Here is a 26,760-nt window from a genome sequence, read left to right on the forward strand (position 1 = left end):
GCCTGATGTTGCACGCTCACAGGTTTGGCTCTGGGATGTTGAAAGCTCTGTGTGTCCTTGGGCAGATAAGTCAGGACAGTTTGGTTTTCACCTAAAACCAGTTCAAGTAAGTTCTAAAATCCTGATAAATTATTAAAAAACCCCCCTGCCTCTCCTTTACATCACTCTGGTAAAGCCCAGAATAACTGTTAAAGGTAGCAAACCCTTGAAAATCAGGGAAGAAGATACATTTGTGCAATAATACAAGTAAAAAGTCAAGGGATGAAATGTTGTTCACATACCAAGTAATGGCCTTCAAAGGGAAAAAATTAGGAATCCAATACAGTATGGAACTTGTGTATCAATAAGCACTGAGAAAAGTGGTACAAGAAGGAAGAAGGAAGAAATGGACACTCTGGAAAGTCTTAACAAATCCAACAAAATCAGAAAATGGTTTAGAAGAACCTTTAAAATGAGTTTTATTGTCAGAATTTTACAAGTAGCCTTCAGTGGCATCATACAAGAAGAACTCTGTTGCAAAACTCTAATAAATAGTCTGCCCCAAGTCCCAAAATATTTTTTGAAATAAAATAAAACCAAACTTAAAAATAAAAGAGAATAAAAGCAAGACTTCAGGATGCTCAGAGATGTTAGCAATATTTCCCATTTACAAATAATATCAGGCATTATATAAATCTCCTTCATACAAGTCATTAAAAAACCCAAGACATTCCAAACCTTTACAAAAGCACTCCAGAAATAGTCCCAAAGAGATCCATTTCCATGACAAAACATTAGAGAAGAACTCCATGGGGATTAGCATCACAAATGAAGTTTGAGGTTGAAGTGTAGTGTGTACTTGTGTGCAGCAAGATTAAAGAGCGTGAAAAAGGGATTTGAAGAGAGCATGGAAGTATGTGACAAGACTGTGCCTGTGATTTTAATCTGTGTATTTGAGAAAGTGATAAAGGGGAGTGAGAGGATGCTCTCGAAATTAACCCCCAAATACACTGCACTTTATGGAAGGCAATATTTACTAAGGTAGTAACTATATCCTCAGGAGGGAGTAGAAAAGGTTTCTAAGCACACTGCACAGTGTGCAGACTGCAGTGCTTAAAAGCTGTATTTTGACACCTAAAAGGTATTTTCTCTAGAGGTAACACGTTGTGGCAAGTTAGCTGTTCCTTCAAAGAACAAGAAATCAACTTTGCTGGCATGAAGCAGTTTGGGAAATCTCGTGTGAGACAGTTTCACTGGGGACTGGGGATTTCAGAGCTCCAATCCTGTCCCAGTGCTTTGAAAAATACACTTCTCTAATTCCCCTTTACATATTCCTCTGTCTTCCATATTAAAGAATTTATAAGATCTCTCATGCAATAAAACGCAACTAGAATAAACTTTTCTCAAATCTTCTGTGATTTGAGAAAACCAGGGAAACAGAATGGGAGGGCAGGTACAGTGATGGTTTGTGTGGTTTTTCATGGTGACATTTCAGGGGGAAAAAAAAAAATCTTTATCTCTTTACAACTTCAGCTTAATTCTCCTGCACGTATGCAAGCAACAAACTCCCCTGGAATGGAAGGGGGCTGTACTTAACTGAACACTGTTGCTGGATCACTTATGTCTCAGCCTGCTTGATGTGGTATGAACTGCAGCATGCCTAGTTTTGCTGTTTGTAAAGGTACTTGCAGCCATTGTTTCCACAGGAAACAAAGGCCACCAGAAATGCTAATGCAAGAGATGTGTGATAATATGCCTCACCCATGGCTCACCTCTCTAGTCTCTCTCTAAGCTGTGATGCTGGTTGTACTGTACCATACACTATGGACACGCGCTCTCTGCAATGTATGGGAAGGTAGCACTAGTAACCAAGCGCAAATTGCTAAGGAGACACCTAAAACATTGCATTACATCCCCTTGTCTGTGGCATACTTCAGAAAACAATGTTAGAAGAGCAGTAAAGTAAACATTTCTTTCTAATTTTCTAGATGTCATAATATTTGCCAAAGCTGCAAGGAAAAGCAGATTACCTGAAACAGAGAGAAAGGAGTTAATGAAAACAGAGGCAGGTAGAACAGCAAGCCTCATCCTGGCCTCCAAAAAATTTTGTACATAACAGATAAAGAGACAATGTGCAAAAAATAGACATTCACATTTTAGCAGTTAAACTTTTATTTTTTATTTTACCTTTTTAAAATTATTTACTTTGTTTTTTCTACAAAAGGCAGACATTGATTGTTGATCTGCAATTGTTCTGAGTGCGCGCAGAGATGCAAAAAAGGGTTATTGGAGGATGAAGAACAGGGAATTGCTCTGACTATACTTTCACATGTCATAATTAAGGTGGCATTAAAGCTTAAGTCCCAGTAATAATATTCATAACAGATAGTTCCTTTCCCATACACCGTTTTCAGTTCATATCAATTGTGTTGAAAACCCATTCGGTGAATTTCTTCAGCTTTTCGGTTGCATTCTGGGATTCCTCCTGTAACCTCAAGTTGTCTTCCCGCAAATGTTGCACTTCAGCCTGAAGGCTGGCCTTGTCCTCTTTTTCCTTAGGCATAAGGAAAAATAAAGATCTTAGTGGAAATTTTAGGTCATGCTTCCTATCTATCTAGAGCAGCAGGAATCTCTTAAGAGAGCATAAGTCTCATTCTTTTTAAGGATTTTATATGCAGTAACACACGGGTTTATATCCAAGTCACATTAGTGACGTTTCCTTCTTCACATTTTGCTTGCATGAACAGGATTTCTCTGTATTAGATCCCAGTACAGAAGCTGGCTTTCCCAGGTAGTCCAATAAAATTGGGCATGACCTGTTCTGTATGTACAAGTGCTGATGGTTAACTAAGTAAAGGGCGGGGAATCTTCCTGCAAACACTTTCCCAGCTAAGACACTTCATCTCACTACAGCAGATCCTTCTTGGACCAAGTAGGCATTAAAACAATCCAGGAAGTTTCCACAGCAGAAATTACAGGTTTTGATAACACTGTCAACTTTTCATCAGCAGGATACTTTTTTATGGACTAACTTCAAGCCTTTTTCAGTGTCACCTGAATTAGGAGTGGAGGTACTGTGAATCACCCTCCTAATTTAAGCAGAGGAATCAAACGCCTACAAATTCAGACACCCCATCCCAGCCGTGCATAATTAGAAGCCTGAGAAAAGTAGCAAAGAAATGTCTTTTTCTCACATAAGGATGAGACTGTCACAGGCTCAGGCATGGCAAAGCAGGATTACACAGTTATTAGCACCACCAAGCACTAAACATGTGCCTTACAAATCCTTCTGTAGATGAAATGCTTACCTTCCTTAAATCTTCTTGCAGCATCTTCAGCAAACCTTCCAGTTGGTCCACTTTAGAGGCGAGAGTTGGAGGAGATTCTTTACTGTTGAAAGAAGAAACAAGGATAGGTATTAACATGATGTAGTGTCTTCACATGGGGGGGCTAGAAGCTTTGTCTATACCAGTGGCTTTATGAAGGTATGCATTTGTGTGCACCAAGAGGTCACAAAATGAATGTCGTAAAGAGTACATGAAACACATGCAGCACATTAAACAACAGCAAATTTTACTCATGATTATTTGGGGTCATCCCATCACTTGACTTCTTTCTACTTGAACTCACTGTATGTGCCTTGAATCACCATTGCATCGGACAGGTTCATGAACATCTCAGACAAAAAAAAAAACCTGCAAAAAGGTTCAACTGGACTTACAATTCTTTTATTTTCACCTCCCAATTCCATCTTCACGAGAACTTGCAAAGAGTTATTGCATGAAGCCTGGAGATGGCTTCCAAATAAAGACATCCCTACTGTTTTCCTTGGTTTATAGCTGGGAAGGCCTGCGCATCTGGTGTATTTACATACCCTGTATAAGGCTTTATCTGTGCAGTAAGCTGGTCCTCAGCCTGATCACTGCTGGAAGCAGCACTCACAGGTCTGTGATTTTCATCAGCAGCAGCAAAGAATGAAGCTCGCTGAACTGAGAAGGCAAACATACGGAGAAAAACAATGGCAGCAGTAATGATTATTTGTTCATGCAGAGCACAACAGCTATGCTGCAGCATCTCAGCAATTTCAGTCTGTTTCAAGCAAGGTAAAGTGATGATATGATATAACAATGTCCACTTGACAGAAGCAAAGTGGCAGTGCAAGTGTTTGCACCAGGTTTTCCACTGTACTGGATTCAGGAAGTACTGGCTCTGGCACAAGCAGCACTGGGCATATATTCCTGGGTACAACCACATGATACCATCCAATAACTTAGCAACTATATTTAACTTCCTTCACCCTGTAAAGAATGTCTTTATCTTGAGGAAAGAAAAGCTCACTGTGTGCAATTTGACTAATGTAATTTTTCAGAATCTGAATTTTTTTTCTTATGCATTATAAAATGTTTTCAGATTGAAACATGAAACCTTGTTCCTGCCTTGTGTGTTTCTTATCCTGTAACTGTTCAAATGTTCTTACACATCTCTAAACCCCTGTCACATGTGGTGTGACAAACAGCAATATAAAGACTTTCAGCTTAATAAATTAATCTCAGCAGCTGTTGGGCTCTCACTGGAAACAGAAGAGCACTGTCTTTATCTGTTTGGCAATTTTTTATTCTACAGGTTGATGTAGCTCAGGGACCCAGGCAGTTTTTGTTCCAGCTGGTAAAGATAGCATAATTTGTAACTTCAGGGGCTTGTGCTGAGGACACCAGTCAGTGGTGTAGAGGAGGTGTTCAGGATCACAAATCAGAATTTAGGCTCGTTGGTATGTGTCAATCCCTACCGGCACCTGTCAGAGACTAGAGACTGGGATTATACTGAGATCAGACAATGAAAGACCAATGAAATTACACTGAGATCCTTCTCCAAGTCAAATTTTAATGTATTTTTATAGCAGTGAGATGAAGCTGCCAGCTAACACATTACTCCAGCTTTTCTTCATCTGAGCTGTCAGTTTGTTATCTTGACCACAGTGACTGTGTTCACACTTCTAAAGAGAAACACAAGTGAGTCTGGGGCCTACCAAGTGAGGGATTCAGGTTAATGAGGACAGTCAAATCGCACCAAAAAACAGGGTTTCCTTTAAAGAGAAACTGCCAACCACAGGGAAATGTGTTAAAACCTGAGTTTCACCCATATGTGGTGATGGAAAAACCATCACTACAAATTCATCTCCTCTTGAGGACCATGTCTTTGAATACTCTTCCCAAGACTGCACAGCAGAAATATGAGCCAAACTGCTCCTACAACTCCTGTGGCAACAGAGCAGAGGACACAAGTACAACTTGAACACCCATAGAGACATGCACTGTCCTAATACTATATGAGGCTAGTACCAGAGAACAGCCAAGAAATCAAATTACTTCACAGCCTTCTCCAACCATGCTGAATAAGGTCTAAAAGATTCAAGATCAGTGAAAAAAACACTCCCATGAAGGTGGGACAGCATTTACACAGGTACTAGGAATGGGCACTTCTGCTTCACACACGTAGAAGACTTTTCCACTGGATTCTAGTAACATAAATTCTCTTTAGTCTAAACTGCATTTAATTGTAAGTTCAAATGTATCTAGGCAGTTTACAGTTCTCTTCAGTTTACCTAGTGTTACGGAGATGGAAAATGCCATAGGATGAAACAACACTTACATGCAAATCTATGTCTTTGTCGTATGCAGAGACAATGAAAAAGTATTTACCAACAAGGCATTATTTCCCAAATTATCTTGGTAGCAACTTCAGCTGTGTTACGTGTACTTCTTGCTAGTGCAGTAAGCAAGCAATCATTAATGTGCTTTTCCCCTGCAATATGACTTTATTTTTGCACTTCTGTGCTGGATCCCTTTCCCACACCAGCTGTCTGTAACTGCTTTACGTGAAATTAAAAGTGGCCAGTTTCAAAAAGACTTGGCCAAACCATAGCACCGAGGAATTCCACCATGAAGAAATGGTATCTGAGTATTACATACAAAGTTTCAGGCTCTTGAGTTGGTATTTTAAATGAGCTTAAGCTTCAGACTAAGTAGAAAACTAGGAAAAACAAACCCAAAAGTCAGGATTAAAATAAACCCAAACAACCACAAAACCCGAAGTTCTTAATGAAGTGTGCACAAAGACAAGCTTCCTAAGTAGTATATTCTGAAAACTTACCTTCAAAAGCTTTGGCAGCATCTACCAAGTTTGACCAGTCCAGATCAGAGGCAGAATCAGGCAATGGCATAAGGCCAGGGTCTGGCATGGGCTGCCGTCTTTGCTCCTGGATATCTGTGAGGGAGCTGTCTGAGGCAGAAAACTCTCCTGGAGCGATGCAGAATAGATTATAAACTCCACAAAAACACCCAAAAATTCCTTTCTTAATACTATTGCATATTCCTATTCTTAACTTTCCTGGCATAGCGCTTTTGGAACCAAAATTCAGAAGAATGTTTGATCAACTGCAGTTGACCAGATACAGCCCTTTACAAAGCAGTTTTCTAAAGTCAGCACATTCAGCTCCTTTCTAGCTTGCCTTAATCTTTGCAGCTGAGTGCTTCAAAAGTCAATCTCTGATTCTCCAGCACTGGGCCTGGGGGCAATACTCTTCTACCCAACAATTCCTGCCTCTGTACAAGCTGAAGGTACTTTAGAGGGCTCTGCCACTTGCTGGGGCTTCTACCATCACTGGCACCTATTTTCTTCTGTAAAAAAAAAAAAGAAAAGAAACCCAAAAAAACAAACCAACAAACAAAACAACGCAAACAAAAAAACCTCAACCTACAACTGTGGGGTTTTTTCCTTCCTCTTTACAATTTTGTAATCCAATGGGAGCCAACTTAAGCCTACCAAGATGAATCAGAACAAGAAAACCCTTAAAATTTACTTCCAGAGCATTGCACATCTCTCAGCAGCTCAGTGAAACCTTCAGATCTTTACTAAAAAATAGCCACACCCACCTGTAAGCAGTTACGTGGCTCACTACGGAAAAAAACCCATTGGCAAGCTTGAAAGAAGGATTCAAAATCCCTGTAATTTTTGTGCAAATTAAAACAACAAAAGTGAACACTTAGATTATCACCACTAATTAGGGCAAAACCAAACTGTCAACTAAGAATTACCTACTTTATTTCAGTTTACTAGCTGGACAAGCAAAAAATGTGCAATGCCTGGTAACATGTGTGAGCTCAGAAGCAGCAACAACTTCCTTTCTCATGCCCTCTGTCAGGACGTGAAGAAGTTTTGAAAACCTTGTAGGCAGTATTAGAAGAGAGAGGTGTAGGGGTGAGAAGATGGACTGGGCACTTGGGAGGAAGCTGCTGAGAAGATTATAGTGAAGAGTCTGCTTGGATCATACAGAACAGAAAGAGTGTGACAGGCAGGAAACAATCCTAAAATGTCATAAGTTGTGTTAGTTCTCCTCCCCTCCCCTCCCCTCCATTTTATTTTGGGGGGGGGGGGGGGGGGGGGGGATAGTCTAATAACCATATAACTTGACGTAAGAACTTCAGCTTATTCATATTGCTGCCTGGGGAACAGTGACCAGAAAAGCTACACTGCATTCACTTTGCTCAGAAATCTTCATTTTTTTTTGTGTGTGTGTGTGTGTATGTATTTACTTTTTGTAAACGTAATTTGGCCCAATATTAACACTAAAAATTCTTGTCTCAGCTCTTGCTAGAGTTATTTTGGAGGTTGTTAATATGAAAATATCTCCAGTTAGTGACGACACATGCCATTAGATGAAAACCTAACTATTTGAAAAACTACCTGTTTTAAAAATGTGAGTTTGATTCTTAAGGCAGATGAGTAAATTTGAGCATTTTTAGCTCCCTGTTTTTCCTCTTTTAAAAAAATGGATGTGCTCTGGAATCTCTGAATTTAAAGAATTTTGAATAACAGGAAGCCAACAAATACTTGTGGTACCAAATATCTAGCTGCTTAATCCTTTTCTCAGCAAAATGTGTGTGGGAAGACAATTTGTGTGCCAATCAAATAGCTGGTCCTTTTATCATGCAGCTCCTACATTTTACAGAAAATGGAAAATCTTGTTTTGTTGACAGAGGTAAAAAGGTTATGTGCTAGGAGGAGTTATCAGTTTAGTGTGGAAGAGAACATGACAGCAGAAGAAGGTTTTGTAGTTTTCTTTTTGGAAAATGCATTTTGGAAAAGCATTTAGATGAAAAGAGACAAAGTACTGCTTTCCATTGTACTCAGGTGGCATCATTAATCTTCTGACCCCAAGCCCTCAGAAACCAAATCCTCCATCCAGTTACAAGCATAACCAAGTCTGCAAAGTTATTTTAGTGCACATAAAAAACAGAAATCAAAAGAGATCAATTTCCTAACTCTTATGCAAGAAACACGTTATACAGACAACAACTCATGAAAATGTCAGGTTCAACACTGAAAACTGATGCCTGGTGATCACAGTCAGATGAAAAGAATTTTAAATAGATTTCTTCATCAGCCTTCGCTGTCAAATGTATCCTGTGTAGCTAAATACAGACTGTGCTTAGGGCCCACTATAGTGAGTTGAATCTATTGATAGCCTTGCATTTTCCTCTTGAAACATACTAAAACATGAATAAATCAGAGCAGATATGTACCTCTTCAGAAAACATTGCAGAATCCTACCCTAAGATCTACCTCTATTTCTGGAAAACACACTCAGTTATGAAGTACAGTGGGAACCTGTGAAAATTCCGTTTCTCACTGAGACATTCACATGCAGCAACCCATCAAATAATCATCCTGAGACTTTTCAGTAAAAAGCTCAGTGTCTTCTTGACACCACTTTACAAATAACTTTTTCTGGTTAACTGTGTGACTAAAATAAGTAATTCAAGTGCTGTAGAATAAATAGGGTAAGGGAATGAATTTAAAAACAGTTGAACAGCTGGCACAACAAAAGCTGTATATCCAAATGTCCACTAGTATTTATCCACTTTATATAATTTTCCTAATTGTATTTTGTTCCCATAATCCCATATTAAGGAACTGACACCTGAAATTCTCTCTGGTGGATAACCAGGCATACATTATTTGTCACTTCCAAGTGACTCTTGGAAGAAAGTAGAGAAACGTGCAGCCAGTGAGGCATTTTTGTGTGCTCCCTCCACAAGGCAAATGAATGACCAGTCATGCCATCTTACACCCACTCAAGCGAGGAAAAAAAATAAAATTCCTGTCCTTTTTTTTATATTTTCAGTCATGTGACTGGACTCTTCTCATCTGAGCGAAATCAAGATGGAGCTACCAACTGTTGTAACAAACATCTGCCGAGCTGATTCACAAAGGATTCCTCTGAAAGTCAAAAATGGGAAATCCACTTACCATGTAGTGATTTCATTCCCAAAGTATAGGATGGTCTCCGTAAGGGCAGTGACTTTGGGAGAGAAGGGTAGGTGCTGGTGAACAGAACATCATTTGGCATGGCTTGGTCCAAGAGTGAGGCCCGCGAGGTGAAGAAGTGGTCCCTCTGACCACTGTAAATACTCTCATCTGACAAAGTCCTTTGCAAGGCACGCCTTGTGGTAGGAGTGCTGGGAAAGGGAGACTGACAGGACAGAGTGTGTGACTATACATCCATAAACACAAATAAAAAGAAATGAGAAAAAAAAAATCAATAAACTTTCGAAATCCTTTTAAAAAACTTTTTTAAAGTAAGAAACCAAGTGTTAACATAGAATTTTTTCAGAGTGGACAGGAAAAAGAACTGAAGGATTGGATTTTAAGGAGGTTATAACTAGGTAACATATACAGATTTTTTTTTTTAGCGTATCTCACATTCTAACTTTTAAATACCCTTCAAACTTCTCCTAAGGTGGAAATCTCAGGCTGATTCCAGAGCTGGTGTGTAGCAGAGAAATGGATACAGAAAAGGCCTGAATGCTGCACAAACCAGAGTTCTCCCCTTGCCCGGGGTTGGCTGACTTCCTGCAGGCACAGCATGAGCAAATGACAGCTAATTAGAGTCTCCTCTTAATGAACAACTAGGAACACCCACCACTGCTGTGGGTCTTCAGAAGTATTTGAATGAAAAGTAAATAAATAGTCACATGAATAAGAGAGCTTGTGTCTTACCCCCACCATCATCCCAGCTTCCTCCATGTTCCACACAGGAGAAAGCAATGCTGGGGTAGCCTGGAGTTTTGCACACTCAGGCCAGTGCCAGAGACCTGCTTTGACCGTTCCCACCAGCAGAGATTGATTTTCATGAAACCTGGAGCAACACAGCTATCTCTAAGACATGACATTTCTTCACAGTTTGGTTGAAATTTGGTCCAAAAGCTGTCATGGAGAAATTTTTACAGAGCCTCATATGCTCTGTAAGAGAGTTTAAACAAGAAAAGGAGAAAAGGGTTTTCCAAAAAGAGCAATTAAAAACAGAGTTGCTCATTTGCACGTAAAAATAGTCCTTTTTTCTTGGAGAGAGGAAAAAAATGTTTAAACAGACAGTATTCTATTCCTGTGATCAAAATCCCACACTACAAGGTGGCAGAAGAACATGGAAGAGGCACTGTTGGTACTGTACAAAGGAAGATAATCTCCCAATCCCCACACCTCTTACAAATTTTAATATGAGAGCACTGCTAGTCATGTTTGTTTTATGATTTAAGAATCAGAATTATTAAGATTACTTCCAAAACCCTGCTATGATCAGAAGGCAACTTTCTATTTCTCATACCAATTTTCTATTATCAAATCCTCCCCTCGGTGTTGCCTCCTTCAGGACTTGCCCATCACAATATGAAGCTGCATATACCACTAACACAACAGAAATGACAGCTTCTGGTACACAGTTGTTACTAGGGCATACAGAAGACTGAACTGCCTTATTTTTTCTGCTAATGAAAAGTTCTGGTACCAGAGCAGGGAAAAGAGAAAAAGTTATTTGTCTGAGAATATACAATGCCCAAGTAGTAGGTAAGGAGAAAAGGAAGACCGAGGAGATAATACAAAGATGCACAAGACACACAAAATCATAGCCTAGAACAACAAATTCTACTGGCAAACAAAGCCTATGTCAGTCAAGAGACAGAAAGAAGAAGGATTTTTGGTGCAGTGAACTAATGCACGCCATTATCTTTTTAAATTTTTTTTTAAAGTGTCAAAAATTTTTATGCTGTAAGACTTTTTCTGTAAGATGAAATCTAAGTCATACAGTTGGCAGAATTAAGTTACTTTTAAAATGCAATTTTACTTTTAAGATGCAATTTATTGGTGCGATGTAACGTTTTTAACTTGCTGAAATTTATCAAAAGCGCAACCAGGAAATAACGATCAGGGTACGAAGTGATTCACTAACCCCACAGCAGAAAAACAGCAAACTTGGGAAGATATCTTGGAATGAGAACAATTCTCTTGCTCAAAACAACCAACAGGAGGTGTTTGTACCACCCATGTCCCAGTTCCCCACAGAACAACCACAAACCTAAGAAAAAGTTATCTTGCCAATGACAAGGTTTTTTTATCTCTGGCCTCAAAAGCAACATCTTAAATAATCTGTGTATGGAACCCACACTTACAAGCTTTAATAAGCCACTTCAGGTTTTTACTAGCAAAAAAAGAAGTTACAGCTCTCTCTTCTGCATGGTTGCTGTGGAAACTATTTGGGCTCTGGATGACAAGCACTGGCTGTACACAAAGACTAGAAATCAAGACATTCTCTTCCAAATTATGGATTCTAAAAATTAATACATGCACTTTCATGTTATTCAACGTATTTTGAAATACATCAGGAAATGTTTCTAACTATCCTGCAAAAATATAGGCTTAAGTTTAGGGATCATTTTTGAAAACAGGGTTAGTGAGGTATAAAAGTGTGCTTTTTGCAAAGAGTTTCAATTCTGTCAGTAAGTCACTGTCTAGTGATGCAATCAGAGAAAAACAGTTAAAATATGTAAGACAACACTACAGGATTTTCCATAACCCAGAAGTACTAAATGTTCTTTGCAATTTGGCATATTAGTTTTCTTATATCTGCACACAAAGTTGTAATAATATTGCAGAGACTGTAATAATGAAGCTTTTCACCAAATTAGTTCTCCAGTAATCAGTTACAAAGAGATTATTTTCTGTCCACGATAAGAATTCAGGGAATGCCTCGGATTTTATTGTCCTGTTACGGGTGAGAATAGAAAAGATTCTCTCTCTCTCTCTCTCTAACATACCTTAAAATTCTTCTGGGATTCAGGTGTTGGGCTATCAAGATCTATCAATTTCTTCAGCTCTTCTTCGACAGTGGACTTGGAGGCTCGTTTTGGGGATGCTCGCAGGTCTCTTGCTGACGCTCGCAGCCGAGGGTGGGCCATCTCATTGCCGTCACTCTGGTGACGTCTTAAATGAAATGGAACAGACATTCAGGTCTCAAAGCCCTGGGGCAGGAGGCATGAATGAAACAAGAATTATAGCACCCTCAAGTTTTTAGAAGAAAAGAACTAAGTAGAGGGCACAGAGGATGGAAGAAGTTTCACTACTACAACAGTGACTCACCTTACTGGATGCCTGTGGAAGCACTAAGCCTGTTTAAAAACATCAACTAGCAGTACAATAAAATAATTCAAGGGTTAATGTAATACATTCTCCCAATAAGGGATTGAATCCATTAAAATAGCATGCATTCTGTACAAAGCTAAAAAACATGTCTTCAGTAAGCCCAAAAGCAGCAAATCACCAAGTTTCTTTAATATTTCAAGTGGCTTTTTATAATGCAGTTATCACAAAGTTTCACCACCTCCTTTTGACAGCCAGTTATTGGTATCATCTAGGGATACTGCGCCTGACTCAGTAACAGTCAAGAAGGTTGGAATAAATTACTTTGAAATGGGCTTTCTGAACTACTTGCTTTTTGAGTCATACTTAACAATATTTTCTCTAGTAAGTTGTTTCTCAATTTCTCCTCCAAAAGAGATGCTTGCATATTGTAATGCTGAGATATCTTGGCTTGCTTTAAGCTTTAAGCCAGTTAGACTGGATACTGGCAGCAATTTCAACAAGGCAACGTGGAATGCCAGAGTTAATACACAACATGCACGGTACTACTACATGGATGAGAGGTTTAAGTCAAACTCAGGCTCTACAATAAGAGGATTTTTAATATTTGCTCAAATAGCATTTTGAGTCACCTTTAAGTAGTCCCAAGAAAAGATAAGCTTTAATAGGACTGAAATCCATAGAGCTTTCTAGAAATGATAAAAACTCCAACTTTTACAAGTTAACAGGGAATGAGATTAGCCAACCATCAAATATTTAAACTGTACTCCAAGAAGACTAGATTAGAGATGAAGTTCTACAGAAAATGAAGCATTGTATTAATAGTCTTGAGCTCTTCTCTACAGAAAACTGTCACAGATCAAAATACTTCTCTTACAATTAAAGCAAATGATCAAACAAGAGAACAAAAAAACCAGTCTTACTTTCTTGAATCCATAAACCCCACTGAGTTTATTGTCCCTTCTGGCTTTTTCCATCCGATTAGATACTTGCTAGTAGCACCCTGGCGAGGGTAGAAAGTCCTAGGACCAGATGAGGAGGAAGAGGAGGAGGAGAAAGAAGGGGCGAGCTGGGGAGAAGTAGCAGAATGAAGCTCTTCTTTAGGTGAGCTTCTGGCACTGGTGAAAACAACAGGGCTGGCAGAGTGTCGTGAGCTCATGGTACTAGGAGAAGAACATAAAGACAAAAATTGCCTCAAATGTCTATACATGGGCCTTGTTTAACTGATTTTAGAGCAGAACCCCCGGCACAAGATGTTATTCTTACCAACAGTGGATAGAGTAGCAAAATAAGCCTCCTTGTCTTCAGGACCTTCCACCAATGTTTCACTAACAACACCACACAGAGTAACAGAAAAACTTTGCCATCAACTTCTAAGGATACAACACAACCACCCTTCACAAAATGGGAAACCTAGGGGTTCATTGTCATTAGGCAGTTTAAAAGTAATACATGAGATTTTTAGCTGAAGAGCAAAAAAGAACTGAAGTCCAAATTCTTGCTGGAATTCCTGGCTTTAAAAGAAAACATATTTTGAAGGAATTAAAGCAATAAGAAACATCTCTCTAAGACCCCACAACAAACCAAAGAAGAAACCAATACAGTTCTCAAAATAGGGCTTCCTGAATTTCACCTGTAAAGCATTTATTTAGCATTTGCAAGAAAAAAACAAAAACAACAAAAACTTGAATTGAGAGATTAGAGAACATCTCTACCATGTATCACCATCTGTCAAGACAGAAAATAGAGCTGGGAAGACCAACTGCAGCTTGTTGGGAGAAGGAGAGGGGCTTTAGATGGAAGGTACTCTGTAGTTATGCTCAAATCTGATGGAACTTGCTTCCCATCAGGAGTGCTAGGCCTTAGACAACCTTAAACTGTCAGTCATTTATAAGCACAATAACAGGAAATTATTGTGTACAGCTTTAATACTGAAATAGCATTATATAGCCAGAAACCAGTTTTCTACCAGCTCTCTACACAACTTATCCACATTTTCATCCCTGGATCCAACACTGCAGTGAAGGAACTTGAAGCAGATGGCCCCATGGTAAAGAACAGTTTCTGACTGAGAAATAAAAATTAGCTGGAAGGCTAAATAAAGTCAGTGAATAATCTCTTCTTCCTCAGCATAGAAGAAAATTCTTCACCAATCTTTTCATAACTTAATAAAACAATGCATTTTCACATTTATCCCTCTTACTGAAACAGAAAAAAGAATTTAAGGTTAAATTTATGTTGCCACCTGGGAAAATAATACCACCTACATTTAGTCTCAAGCAGTCAGTTATCTAATCTATGCCACTTGTCTGGCTACTGCTGTAGTAGTCAATGAAGAAATATCCTAAGGAGGTGGTTCTGCTTGTCTTAAATTAGGTATCTCAGATATGCAGGGAGAATAAATGCTCTGGAGTTTCTTCTCTCTTTTCATTGACAACAGATGGAGTCAAAAGAATCACCCTGAAATATGTTTCATTTTCACGTGGCTCAAGTTAAGCACCACGACTGCCAGCAGTAAAGTGCTTGATGAAAAGCCTGGGTGAACTGTGGCCTTCTACTGCCTGCTGCAGCTCAGGGGCATCACGTCAGGGGCAGGATGCACCTCTCCACTAGCATACAAATGAAATTACACTAATACAGATGTTGTGTTAAAGAATAATATTTCTTCCTTCCCTCCATCTCTACATTTGAAAGGCCTATACAAAAGACAGCAGAATGAGAAAATACAGGAAGATATTCCCCTCCATCAATGATGGACCCCTCCACAGGTCCATCAGCCCCATATATTTGGTGCTGCACAGCACAACCTTCATATTTCTAATAGATACAAGTAAGCATAATTTATAGCAAGAAAGCAGAGAAAAGTAGGAGCTAGGGGCATTCTATTTTTCTTCATTCCCCCTTTGTCTCTTCCAATACTGAAAAAAATCTCCTACACATGCTGAGTAAACCAGCCCATCTGTAAAGTATCACTACCACAGCACAAACTGCCAGTTTTACCCCTCCTAAATACACTCAAGAGGTAGAAAACTCTTTCTGCTTCAGTGTAGGGAAAAAAGAGAAAGGAATCTCCATCCACTTTTCAGAATTCTTCAACCCATCAGGTATTTCTCAAGGAAGTGCTAGTTGTGACAAACGATTTGTTAATAAAGCCAGTAAAAAGAAATATCCAGCTACTGGATAGGCTAATGGTGTTGATCCTTAATATTACTGGAGAAAGAAGGTAACAACTGATGTTAATTATTCTTGACATAAAATTTATATAAGATGCATATGTATGTATAATATTTATTATATAACATACTATAAATATACATTGTGCATTTTAAGTTTTATTATTTGAATATTTATTATAATATGTATCATATAATAGATGCCAAGAGCAGCATGGTAAATGCTAGTAAAATTAGCATACAATTTTAAATATTGTTTTCTTTAAGGTGCATTGCATATTTTGAGCTGTGGTTTTTACAGTATAGTATTTTTGGGAGGATCTTCTGCTTCAGGACTACACACAACTGTGACTATGACTGAAGTTTTTCACCCTGCCAGTAAACACAGGCAGGCCAACAGGATACTATTGACAGGCAAAGAGACACACTTGTTAACTGAGAGCATATTTGGAAGAGCAAAAGGCTTTGGATAAACTCTAAAAAAACTAAATCAGAGCTGGAGCACTACAGTAGTGATGGAAAGTTATTGGAATATTTGACACCAGGAAGCATGCAGAGAATTCATCATATTGCAACAGATACCTAGACCAGCTTAATTTTTTCTGGAAGAGATTCAGTCCTCTTTCTCAGGACACAGAGACGGCCACTATTGGTCCCTTATCTCCCACCAATTATTGAGATACCTAAGATTCAATTATGGAAACACTAAAATAATACACGACTGTCTGCAAGAATTGCAGATGAGCCATTCATAAAAGCACTTCACAATAAATAATATTTTAAGTACTTTAAAATTATCAGAATAAGGAAAAATGTACTTGATTACAAATAGTCAAGATTATCCTTTTAATTTTGGAAAGAAGACCATAAGAAACTGTATAGCTTAGGTAGAAATGAAAGTTTGGTTTAATTTTTTTTGTAAGGAATTCATGCCATCAGCACATACTGCTTCATTTAATGACATTCAGCTATAATGATTCTGGATAATTACTGGCCTACATAATGCAGTTCTCCTGGGATGCTATGAGAAATCTGCACAATCATCAGGAAGGACTTTGGGAATGGGGGTGGAAAAAAAAAAATAAAACCCAGCCAGAAGCTCTGCTGTAAAAGTTAATCACTATAATTTACATTTTGCCACCAGTTCTCAGGTACAAGTTCTTTTATGCACCATTAAATGATCTGAGCAGTAATTATCACTCTTGTCTTCTACAGACACAAACACTCTAATTTGTAGTTATTTTCTTTTCTTTTGTCACAAAGATCTTTTTAGGGCCATATTCCTTTTCTTCTTGCTCAGAAACCTGATTTTAAAGACATTACAGACATTATGGCATCCACAGGCAAAAGATAAAAAAGTGAGAAGCAACAAAGGATAGCAATTTAGAAACTGATAGAGAAACACACCAATTAAGCGCTCATTTCTCATGAAAAGTAGCCTGTTCAGAATATTTCTTTCGTCTCCCCTCCTTCACCTCCTTGAAGCAGTAATCTTCATAATAAACTCCATAATCTGTGCTTGTCTTCTGGAAGTGCCACTTTACCCAGCCTCCAGCTCCAAGCTGTTGTGCCTCCACAGAGGAAGCAACAAGAGACTTGGGAGCAAACAGCTGGATGACCTAGGGTTTCACTGCTGTTTAACGTGCAACCACAACTGAGGATGTCACAAGAAACAAAATCAAAGCTTTTTATCCCAGACTGTGCCTTTGTTTTATTGTGAGGCATCAAACACATGCTCCAGTCTTCAAAAATAAAAAATAATAAAGGAACATGAGTCAGTCTGTTCTTAATCCACCACAACAAATGATGTATGTGCAAGTATTGCTGCATTTCTCAATTATCATGCCCCACGTGTTCTACAAACTGCTACTACTCCTTTTTGCAAAGAGCTGCATTATTAACATCTCAGTTTTAAATGAAACTTGGCCAAAAGAAGCCTCAACTGTTTTCTCCAGACTAAACCCCAGGAAGCATTTATCTGGAAATTTCAGTGACAGTCCCAAAATTACAAGGAGAGAATAATTTCAATACCATCAGAGAAACATTATGTCAATTAATCCACACCAACTAGAAAAAACACCATGTCTGGAGACACAGTGTTAAAATAAATAATGAGACAACAACCTAGACACCAGTTTGCAGTCCAGTTGCAAAGTATATTCGTTGTGTGCCTGCCCTGCAAAGTGTTTCTTTCTATAAAATTTTCTCAGCTTTTCTAGGAAACTCACCCCATTTGGTGCTTGAAGAAGAAACCAAAACCTCAGATGTACAAAGATGCCATTGCATTAGTATTTGTAATAAAGCTTCCAAGACTTACATAAATTTTCGAGGATTTTTTAAGTGGCTTCAGAAAAAATCCTTCCAAATGACAATGCTCCTAACTTTATTGCAATCAGCATTTTGTGTAAGAATCTCAACATTTGATGTCACTGCCAGTTACATTCAGACCAGTACTGCAGGACATGTGGTACATTCTACTGAATGCTAAAAAATGCAAATAAACAGGCTTATCTTAAAACAAAAGGTGCAACACTGTACACAACCATCTTATAGACCTTTTACCTTCAAGAAAGAGGAACACATTAACATGCCAGAAATCTAAGTAAGTCCCTCGGCAGAGTGTTTTCTCCAGACTTCCTCAAGTCCTTCATGCATATGCAGCTACTGGAAATACACCAGTCTCAAACACCTAGGTGGGATTTCTATCAACTGAGTGCGAGCTTTGGTGCCAAAATTGGCCAATGAAGAGAGGCAGTAAACCAGAGTGGAACCACCATTCATGGATTCCTTAGAATTACCATGACAAAGCACATGGAGACCATTACAGTCTCCATGACAACCCCTTATTTGCAAGTACTGTATGAGGAGTTAGTGAACTGTTCTCATAAACATCTAGTCTTGCACAGTAGCTTTGTTCAAGGCAATTGCCAGAAATTGCTTTGGACTTCCACTCTGCAGGTATTTTAGCTATACATGCAAAACAGAGGTGCCTTAAGAATAAAAATGCAACAGTCAGGCTCCACAAGACCAATAAATTATGATGATCCCATATCCTCCCTGAAAGACCTATGTTTTTTTCTTGTTGCTAGTATGACAGTGCACACTGAATACTTCTTGGAAAATGGGTTAGGAAAATGGTCTAAAATATTTTCTGCTTCTAGCAGCACTGATTAACTTGTAAAGTGGGTATCTTCCATTTGAGGTGTTTAAGCACATTACACACATACTTGATATTGCTGATTTTACAAGTGGCAAAACTGAAGGAGAGAGGGAAGGTGACTGTAACCTGTCACACCCACAAGCTTGCAGTAGAATGAGATTAAGATCTGCATGCTAGCACTCCCAAGCAACTTGCTCTCATTATTGATCATACCAACTGTGAGCAGATTTCCAAACACAAAGATTGGGGGGGAAAAACGCAAAACATCCGAAATGAGTACTTGCAGGACTAAGAATAAACCCAATATTAAACTGTTCATTAATAACACGGACTGATCTCCTTTCTGATCCACACATGAACTGCAGTTCTTGCAAGATATTCCCCATGAACACATCAGACGTGTGTGTCTAACGGATAGTTTAGTAGCAGCAGTTTAGTACAGAATATGCTCTTAAAAACTTTTGAGTACTGTAAGCAGTAGCAAATGTGAAGACTAAAGGTGGTCTTAATTTTCAAGCATTCTGCAGAGTGAAATCTCTCAGAACACTGATTAACTTACGTAGAACTCCCTCTCTTCATCTTCAACATCCACTTCTCAGTTTTGGTAGGGTAGAGAGTGAGAATGGGAAAATGGGGCGGGAGGGGATGGGGGGCAATCATACAAGAGGTGAAAATTACCTTGTATGTGAGACAGCATCACTTAAACTGTAAGCACTGTTCTCCCTTGTGAGAGGGTTGGAGGCAGGCTGGCTCTTGCTGTGAATATCGAGGCTGAGTGACGATTCAGCTTTCCGGTCCATGTGGCTGTCCTTTTCCAATGTCCTGTCTGCAATGGAGACCACCTCGCTGGAGCTGTGCCACAGCGGTGCCACCTTCTCCTTGGCCAGCCCAGTGCGGGGCGATGTGGCAGCCCCCAGGGAGGCGGTGCTGCCGTGGCTGGGCCCGTAGGAAGTGGTGTCTATGCCGCTGTCAGCCGACGTCCCCTGAAGGTAGTTGTAGCTGTTCAGCTCCGATTCTGTGCGCTCTCCACTGTCATACCATTTCTCATCACTGTGAGCACTGGAGGCATTGCTGGAGAGTGTATTGCTGCTGGAATGGCTGGAGTAGTGACTGTCAGACTATAAAAGAAACAACAAAATTATGACAATGGAGAGGAAGAAATAAAGGGTTACAAAAGCCACCACTGTATAGCAGGAGCTCTCCTACCTGGAGATAATGGATAGACATATTGAGGAGACTAATAAACTCTAAAAATTTGATTCCAACACAATGCACATCCTCTGTGCCGAGTGCACGTAAAAAACCCTTTTCTTATGGATTTGGAAGGCAGGAAAAGCCTGAGTTGTTGGTATTTTGTCCCAAAATACCATGCAGTGGTTCCTTTCAAGGACAGTTCTGCTCAGCCCAGTCCAATGAAATTGGCTGAGCTATGTAGACTTTGACTTGGTTTACAACTACAATAATTAAAAATATTCAAATTTTAAGATCGCAATGTTTTAGAACATGAAACATAACCAATGCACAGAATGCACATGTTATTTTAGTCATCCAATTGCCTATCAAAAAGTCAGAGAAGAGCACAGACCTTCTCTTCCTCCTCTTGGCAGTAGTGTGCCTTTCCTCCTCAGCAGGAGTGTCCTTTGCAAATGACCAGTGAAACATCATTTAACTAATGTGAAATTGCTTTCCAAAAAGCAGAACTGCATGAAAAAAAGCTTTAATGTAATGCTTTTAAATTATCCCATCAGGGTATGCTAGTGCCTGGCTGGTTTGTATGTCCTGTCCTTGGTTAAAGCCCAGTGTTACAAAGAAACTGAATGTCCTTAATTTCATAGTGGTGGAATATCCCATTTCAAGAAGAATTTAGTAGCTCATCTACCTTTGGAGTGTTTATATCCATTTGATTTCTACTGAACTTATTTAAGTTCCGATCATCTACAGAATCAGAACTGAAGCAGTAGGCAACATACTTGTTGGATGACCACATGGCCTGGGAAAAGAGAATTAATGGAAAGGAGACCTAAAAGTTTTCTATTTGCCTACTTCTGTTTTACTGAACAGACATAGACAGTGATCCCAGACAAATATAAAAAAAAATAGATACTGCTTCTGTTTTCAGAAGGAAATAGGGAACAGATGTATGCTGAGAACAAGGAATCAGCAGCATCCATGTCTTTTAACATACTAAAGAAAGAACTGACAGGAAAATGGGGGAATATAAGGTTGATCTGGACTCCTGGTAATCTTTATTAAAGTTACTTTTCTTCATTAAGAACTTCATCACTTGCCCATCCATCTGTCCACATAATAAAGATTTACTTTAACAGTAACTAAACCAGAATAATGCAAGCATTAGTAATTCCAACGTTGCACTTGGCACTCAAGCTAATGAGTTTTGTATTACATCACTATGCAGTCAAATACATCTCATGAAAAACAGGTCAATCTAAATTTAAAAACTAGTCTGTGCTTCTAAGAATATGAAGACAGGTGTGTTAATGTTCGGGTTTCTTTGGTGTTTTCTTTTTTAAATAATAAATATGTGTTGTCATGAATTAATAATCCAAAAGCAACACTGCCAATTGCATTGAAAGAATAATGCTGGCAAGCAGGAGCAAATTAAAGACTTGGAACCAATTAAAGGCTTTCTCACATCTAAATAAATGCAAGTAATATTTTCAGTAACATCATGCAACACAAGTCTGTATTTTAGCTTGCTGCACAAATAAAAAAAAGTGATACAGCTTACTGAGTAATTTAAAGTTTAAAATGTGCTTCTTTTATTACAAGGACTTCAGTAATTTTCAAGACATTTTAAATTTATGAACTTTAATGTATTTATCTATCTCTCTGTATATAAATTGGGAAGTGACAGTCTCCACAAAGGCATGAATATTTAAGTCCGCAGAGACAGAAAGACAGAATTTACCATTTAGAACTTCAGAACAAATAAAACAAGCATGTTGTTTTCAGCAGGATTCCAGGAGTCCTTTCAAACAGACTTCCAACAGTGTTCAAGGTACGTTATGGAAAAGGAGAACATACAAAACCAAAACCACTACTCTGTCTCAAAGCAGAAGCTTTCTGGGCGTTGCATTAAAAGATATGGTAGTTAAACTTTATGTTTTACATGTGATGTCTAGGAATAGCTTTGGAAATTTCTACAAATCCTTTACTTCTCACAAGGTAACAGACAAGAGGTTGCTGTTCAACTGGCAGCAAATCTTTATTAACTAGTAAATATTTCAATATGCTGTGTTGTAGGATTTAGGCACCAACAGGCCTGCTCTACTGCATTCCCCATGTTCTAGCAGAGAACAGGATTTTTTTTCTTTTTTTTAAAATGACACTCTAAATATAACTTTGCACAACACTTGGTATCAAGAGATTGTGGAGCAAAAGCAAAACATTAAATAATTCCTTTTTTAGGGTAACTTACATGACCCTGCTTATTTGGAGACAAGTGCACCACAGGATCCTGTCTCATCAGTCTTCCACTGGGGCTCTCTCGGAAGGATGGCAATACTTTTGAGACTGCTGGGAGATGGCACGTTGGCTCTGCAACACAGCACACAACCATGGACTGAGAGAGCAGTGCTACAAGCTAAGAAAACGGGTAAGCTCATTTTAAACCACAATTTTTCCAACACTACCTTGGCCAAAAATGGGTACATATTGTGGCAGAACACAGGGGAGGAAGTGGGGGCCCATTTCTGCCTGGTGTAAATCATTAAGGCTTCGTGAAAAACCAACTGCCACCATTCTGACTTCTGTTAGAACAACCTCAAGGGAATCATGTCCCCATTGTCTAACAGCACTGTATCAGAGCATTAAAACAGCAGACTATTCACTTGCACAGGGTAATGACACTGGATCTCTAAATGCATGACACCTGCTGACAAGAGAGTTAAAAGACTGAATACCCCCATTTCCTTAAATGGCATTCCATGCAAGGCAGGACAATAGCCAAAGTCTACAGAGATCACCTAAATGAACTCATTTTCCCCAGTTCAAGTACAACACGTATATCTTAAGAAAGTTGAGTTAAGCAAACATTTTCTAATTGAAGAGAGTGCAAATAAAAATCTCTTGACATAATACTATCTTAAACATTGCTGGTCGTGAATGTGGAAACTGCACAGATGTACAAAAGCAATACTTATGAAACTAAACCTGACAAAAGTCAGTGGAAGTCAAATCACTCATCTTAGATGGACACTCAAAGGAGTGCACTTTGCCAATAAAACTTGTTTTCCCAGGAGATAACTGGAGGTCTAGAGGGTATTCAGACACAGCCTGTTAGGTAGGTAATTGCCTTCTCAGAGCCCAAAGTCAGGATTTTAAAAAAGTCTCTCTCAGTTATGAGTTTTTACATATGCTTCTACATACATTCTGCACTTCTAAAAATGCTCCTCTTAAGCAGAGTACGTGCTTACAAACATCAAATACTTAACAATATCCATGGTAAATAGCAGTGTTTTCTCCAACACAGCTATAGTTTGTTCATCTTGATCTGCAGCATTATAAGCATTTTAAAAAACAAATAAAAGCTGTGAGTTTTTTAAAGAATGATAATACCAGTAATATCATCATCAAACTTGATTTCCCCTGGCAAGTTGTAGCAAGCAGTGTTGGTGAACACAGAACAAAGGTGTTCTGTAGCAAAGGATAAGCCAGGGAGGTGTCAGAGTGTGGATTCACTACACCTAAAGCCTTATTTACCCTGAGACAGATTATCCCAAGTGGAAATGTACTTATTTGTCATGAAACCCAACTTGCACCTAGATTCACCAGATTGACAATAAAATTTCCAATCAGAGATCCAACTCTATGAAAGCAAGACAATACACAAGAGATAAAATACAGGGATTTTAGGTCACTGTGCATTTCTCATCCTTTGCCAAATGTGGGCGCCATCTCTCCTACCACGCATTTTTTCCTGTTCTTTCTGGCCTTACTTATTTTGATAATATGTTGACACCTGACACCATAGAACAGAACTTGTTGGCAGCTCCACTCAGTGCCAGCACCAACACCCAACTGTTGTTCTACAAAAGTAATGCTGAGCAAAAGATCATTTTTACATGTGTCATTACCATCACACAGTTTCAAAACATATGCAATTAAAATTGTTCTGTCAAAATGGGAACTGCAGATCAGTATAATCGCTTTTTTTTATTGAGAAGTATGGGGGGAGTTGTGAGGGAGGAACTGCCAGATGGCTTTGATAACAAGGCACAGCTTCCTGAGGTTGTGAAGGTGTGTGAACCAAGAACATCTTCAGAACCAGAGGCTGGCAGCATATGTCCTAAATTCCTCATCTCACTGAAGTGTATTCTCTCTTGAACACTACTCCATTTGTACGGTGTTGCAGTAAAGCGATGCAGTAAAAAAAGTATGGAAATGTTTAATCTAAGGTAAAAAATGTTAGAGAAACAGAATCTAGCAACCTTGGCCAGGGTCATCATATTGGAAAAATGCTGTTCGTAGATAGGACATTTTCACTGGTGTCAGTCTTACTTGCAATCCTTTCAAGTCAAGCCATAGCTGTAGCAAAAGGTCTATGTGTAAGAACTTTAAATGAAAGCCTAACAATATAAATTCTCAGTTCCTAGCTGTTTTATGTAGTTAACATGTTCCCTCAGCTGACAGTTTAATTGCCACATGCAATGAAAATGTATACATTAGTGGAAGGTGATTACCTACCTATAGATTTACTTCAGTATTTAAACGTTAATTGCATTTTTTCCCATTTCATACATGGTATTTTTATAGCTTCAATGATCAAACAATCGATTTGCATTTATATAGCACCATTTGAAAAGGAAGCATCACAAGCACTTTAGACAAACTAAGCAAAAATTAAACTAAGGCAAGCCGCTTAGGGGAGCAGGTAAGGTCAAACAAGTCCTCAACAGCAAGACAAATTAATAAGTGTGTCTGCCCAGCCGCTTCTAAAAGGACAGAGTGTTTCAGGGTAAGAGCATTAAGGCAGATTTAATTCCACAATCAAATAAGGAAATGAAATCAGTTCTTCCACAGGTGATACTCATAGGTCTCAAGGAAGCAGACTGCAGAAGCTTCAGTGCATGCACCAGACCTAATTATTCATCCCGATGAACAAGGTTAACTTTCCCAGCCGCTGAAAACACCGCTCCGAAGAGGCTCTGTGCCTGCCAGGGAGGCATTGCCAAAGTCACCCCGTGGCCCGTGCAGAGCTCCCTACGTACCCATCTGGTCAGCGATGCTGTCCTCACTCCTCTGCCAGCTGGGCGTGGATTTGCCGCTGCCGCCCGTGTCCGACTGCGTGTTCTGCCTGTCAATGGAGGCTGGGGATCTACGGCTAATTCCAAACCTGCTCTCCCCAAAACACAAAGCAGATAATCATTTCAAATATACATAAATCTCATACAAGTGAAAAAAGAAAAGCACTTTCAAGAAGCCAGTGTTAAACAACAGGGCAAACCAATGCATAGCACAAATGCTTGAAGGATTTATAATGCTTTACCATTTCATTTTTTGTGGCAGCTCTCCAGACCCATTTATCAGCTTTAATGATTAACATTACAATATACATTAATTCATTGAGCATCCTTGATCAAGAACAACAGGTTACAATGCTACAATTGAAAAAAAACCAGATCAAAACATCAAGGAAGAAAATTATGAGTTTTTATTTACACAGATGTTTACATGAAAAGGTGACCAGACTGTTACATGGTTGTAGAAAACTTACCACAGTGAGTAAAATGTTAAAGTTTGGATAAAACACATAGGGAAACGACGTGTGTTTATTGGGAAAAGATCAGGTCCTTTCAACTACCTCAAAGCACTGCCTCAAACTAGTCAAAGAAAGCAACACAAGGTTTGTTGGGACAATCTCATGGACCTCAACCACCTCCCTGGTTTCCAACCAAGAGAATAGTAAGGCCATGCCTCTGGGTGATGCAGACATATATGCCAACAACAGGGATTGTTTGGGATGATATTAACACTGCCAAATATTTTAAATAAGCCTCTATAAAGTCAGCTGTTGAATATGGATTCCTGGATCCTGAGGGTTATAAATGTTGTAAATTCTAAAGTTATTTGATCATAAAATAATCTGAGTGGATTAGTGCAAACGAAATACAGCTGTAAGAAACTAGTGAGACATACACCTATTGCTGTAAAAGAAGGCATACAGAGCAAAATGAAAACTCTGTTCAATGGACTTTGTAAATCCTGCCAGATTAGGCAGATGCATTTCAGAAAGATCAACAGACAGAGGAAAGTCAAGGAGAACAAGCTAATGACAAAAGAGACACACAGTGTCCCTGTGCCTACATGCCTCATATGCCTAAAAACCTGTAAGACTTTAAATCTGCAGTTCTGTATTACATATAAATCACTTACAAGGCTGTAAGAATTATAGCTGGGTTCAGAAATAGCAGATCAATCATTAAGAATTCATAAAGAAGAATGCATTTCTGAGATTTTTTTTTTAATCAGACATACCCTGAAAGAAAAAGAAAATCCTCCAACTCTACATGCACAGAATAACACACAAAATAATTACAAGCTGATATATCATTTCTATATCAATGAGTTTCTCAAGCTGTAATGTCTAATAAAATAGGAGAAAATTAAATGCCCCAACTGTGCAGTCTACTCACTTTATGAGCTACAGACTGCCCCACACAACCTCCAACGTAAGACACCTACCCAGCTATCAGAACAAGCTCAGTGTGGTTATCCCACATGAACCCACCACAGCAACATTATACGACTCAGAACAACAAAATCCCACTCCCATCCTCAAAGACAAGCAGCTGGAACACACCTGTAACGTGCAGCACATACTGAAATTTCGGCCTTCAAAAAATTCACGCGAACATGATCATACATCTGTTTTGTTCACTACTCCCTGATACAGCCAGCATACGCTGGATGAATAAAAAAAAGTGAGGAAAACCTGCATATATCTGCCTTCTGCAT

The 26,760-nt window shown here is 38.9% G+C and overlaps 1 protein-coding gene across 1 annotated transcript in view; it reads right to left on the bottom strand.

The window, feature by feature from the left end:
- Positions 1–2,148: 2,148 nt before the first annotated feature.
- The window catches only part of SIPA1L1 (signal induced proliferation associated 1 like 1), a 195,459-nt gene continuing 170,847 nt past the window's right edge, over positions 2,149–26,760 (bottom strand). The window contains 10 exon segments of the mRNA XM_066186979.1: positions 2,149–2,533; positions 3,288–3,369; positions 3,854–3,968; positions 6,130–6,276; positions 9,289–9,532; positions 12,129–12,294; positions 13,374–13,613; positions 19,462–19,901; positions 22,223–22,341; positions 25,014–25,138. Of these exon segments, the coding sequence (XP_066043076.1) occupies positions 2,390–2,533; positions 3,288–3,369; positions 3,854–3,968; positions 6,130–6,276; positions 9,289–9,532; positions 12,129–12,294; positions 13,374–13,613; positions 19,462–19,901; positions 22,223–22,341; positions 25,014–25,138 (1,822 nt within the window). The 3' untranslated portion in view covers positions 2,149–2,389.

This window comes from Chamaea fasciata, unplaced genomic scaffold (assembly GCF_029207755.1).
Source record: "Chamaea fasciata isolate MVZ Bird 193981 ecotype frontalis unplaced genomic scaffold, bChaFas1.0.hap1 SCAF_7, whole genome shotgun sequence".
NCBI lineage: Eukaryota > Metazoa > Chordata > Aves > Passeriformes > Sylviidae > Chamaea > Chamaea fasciata.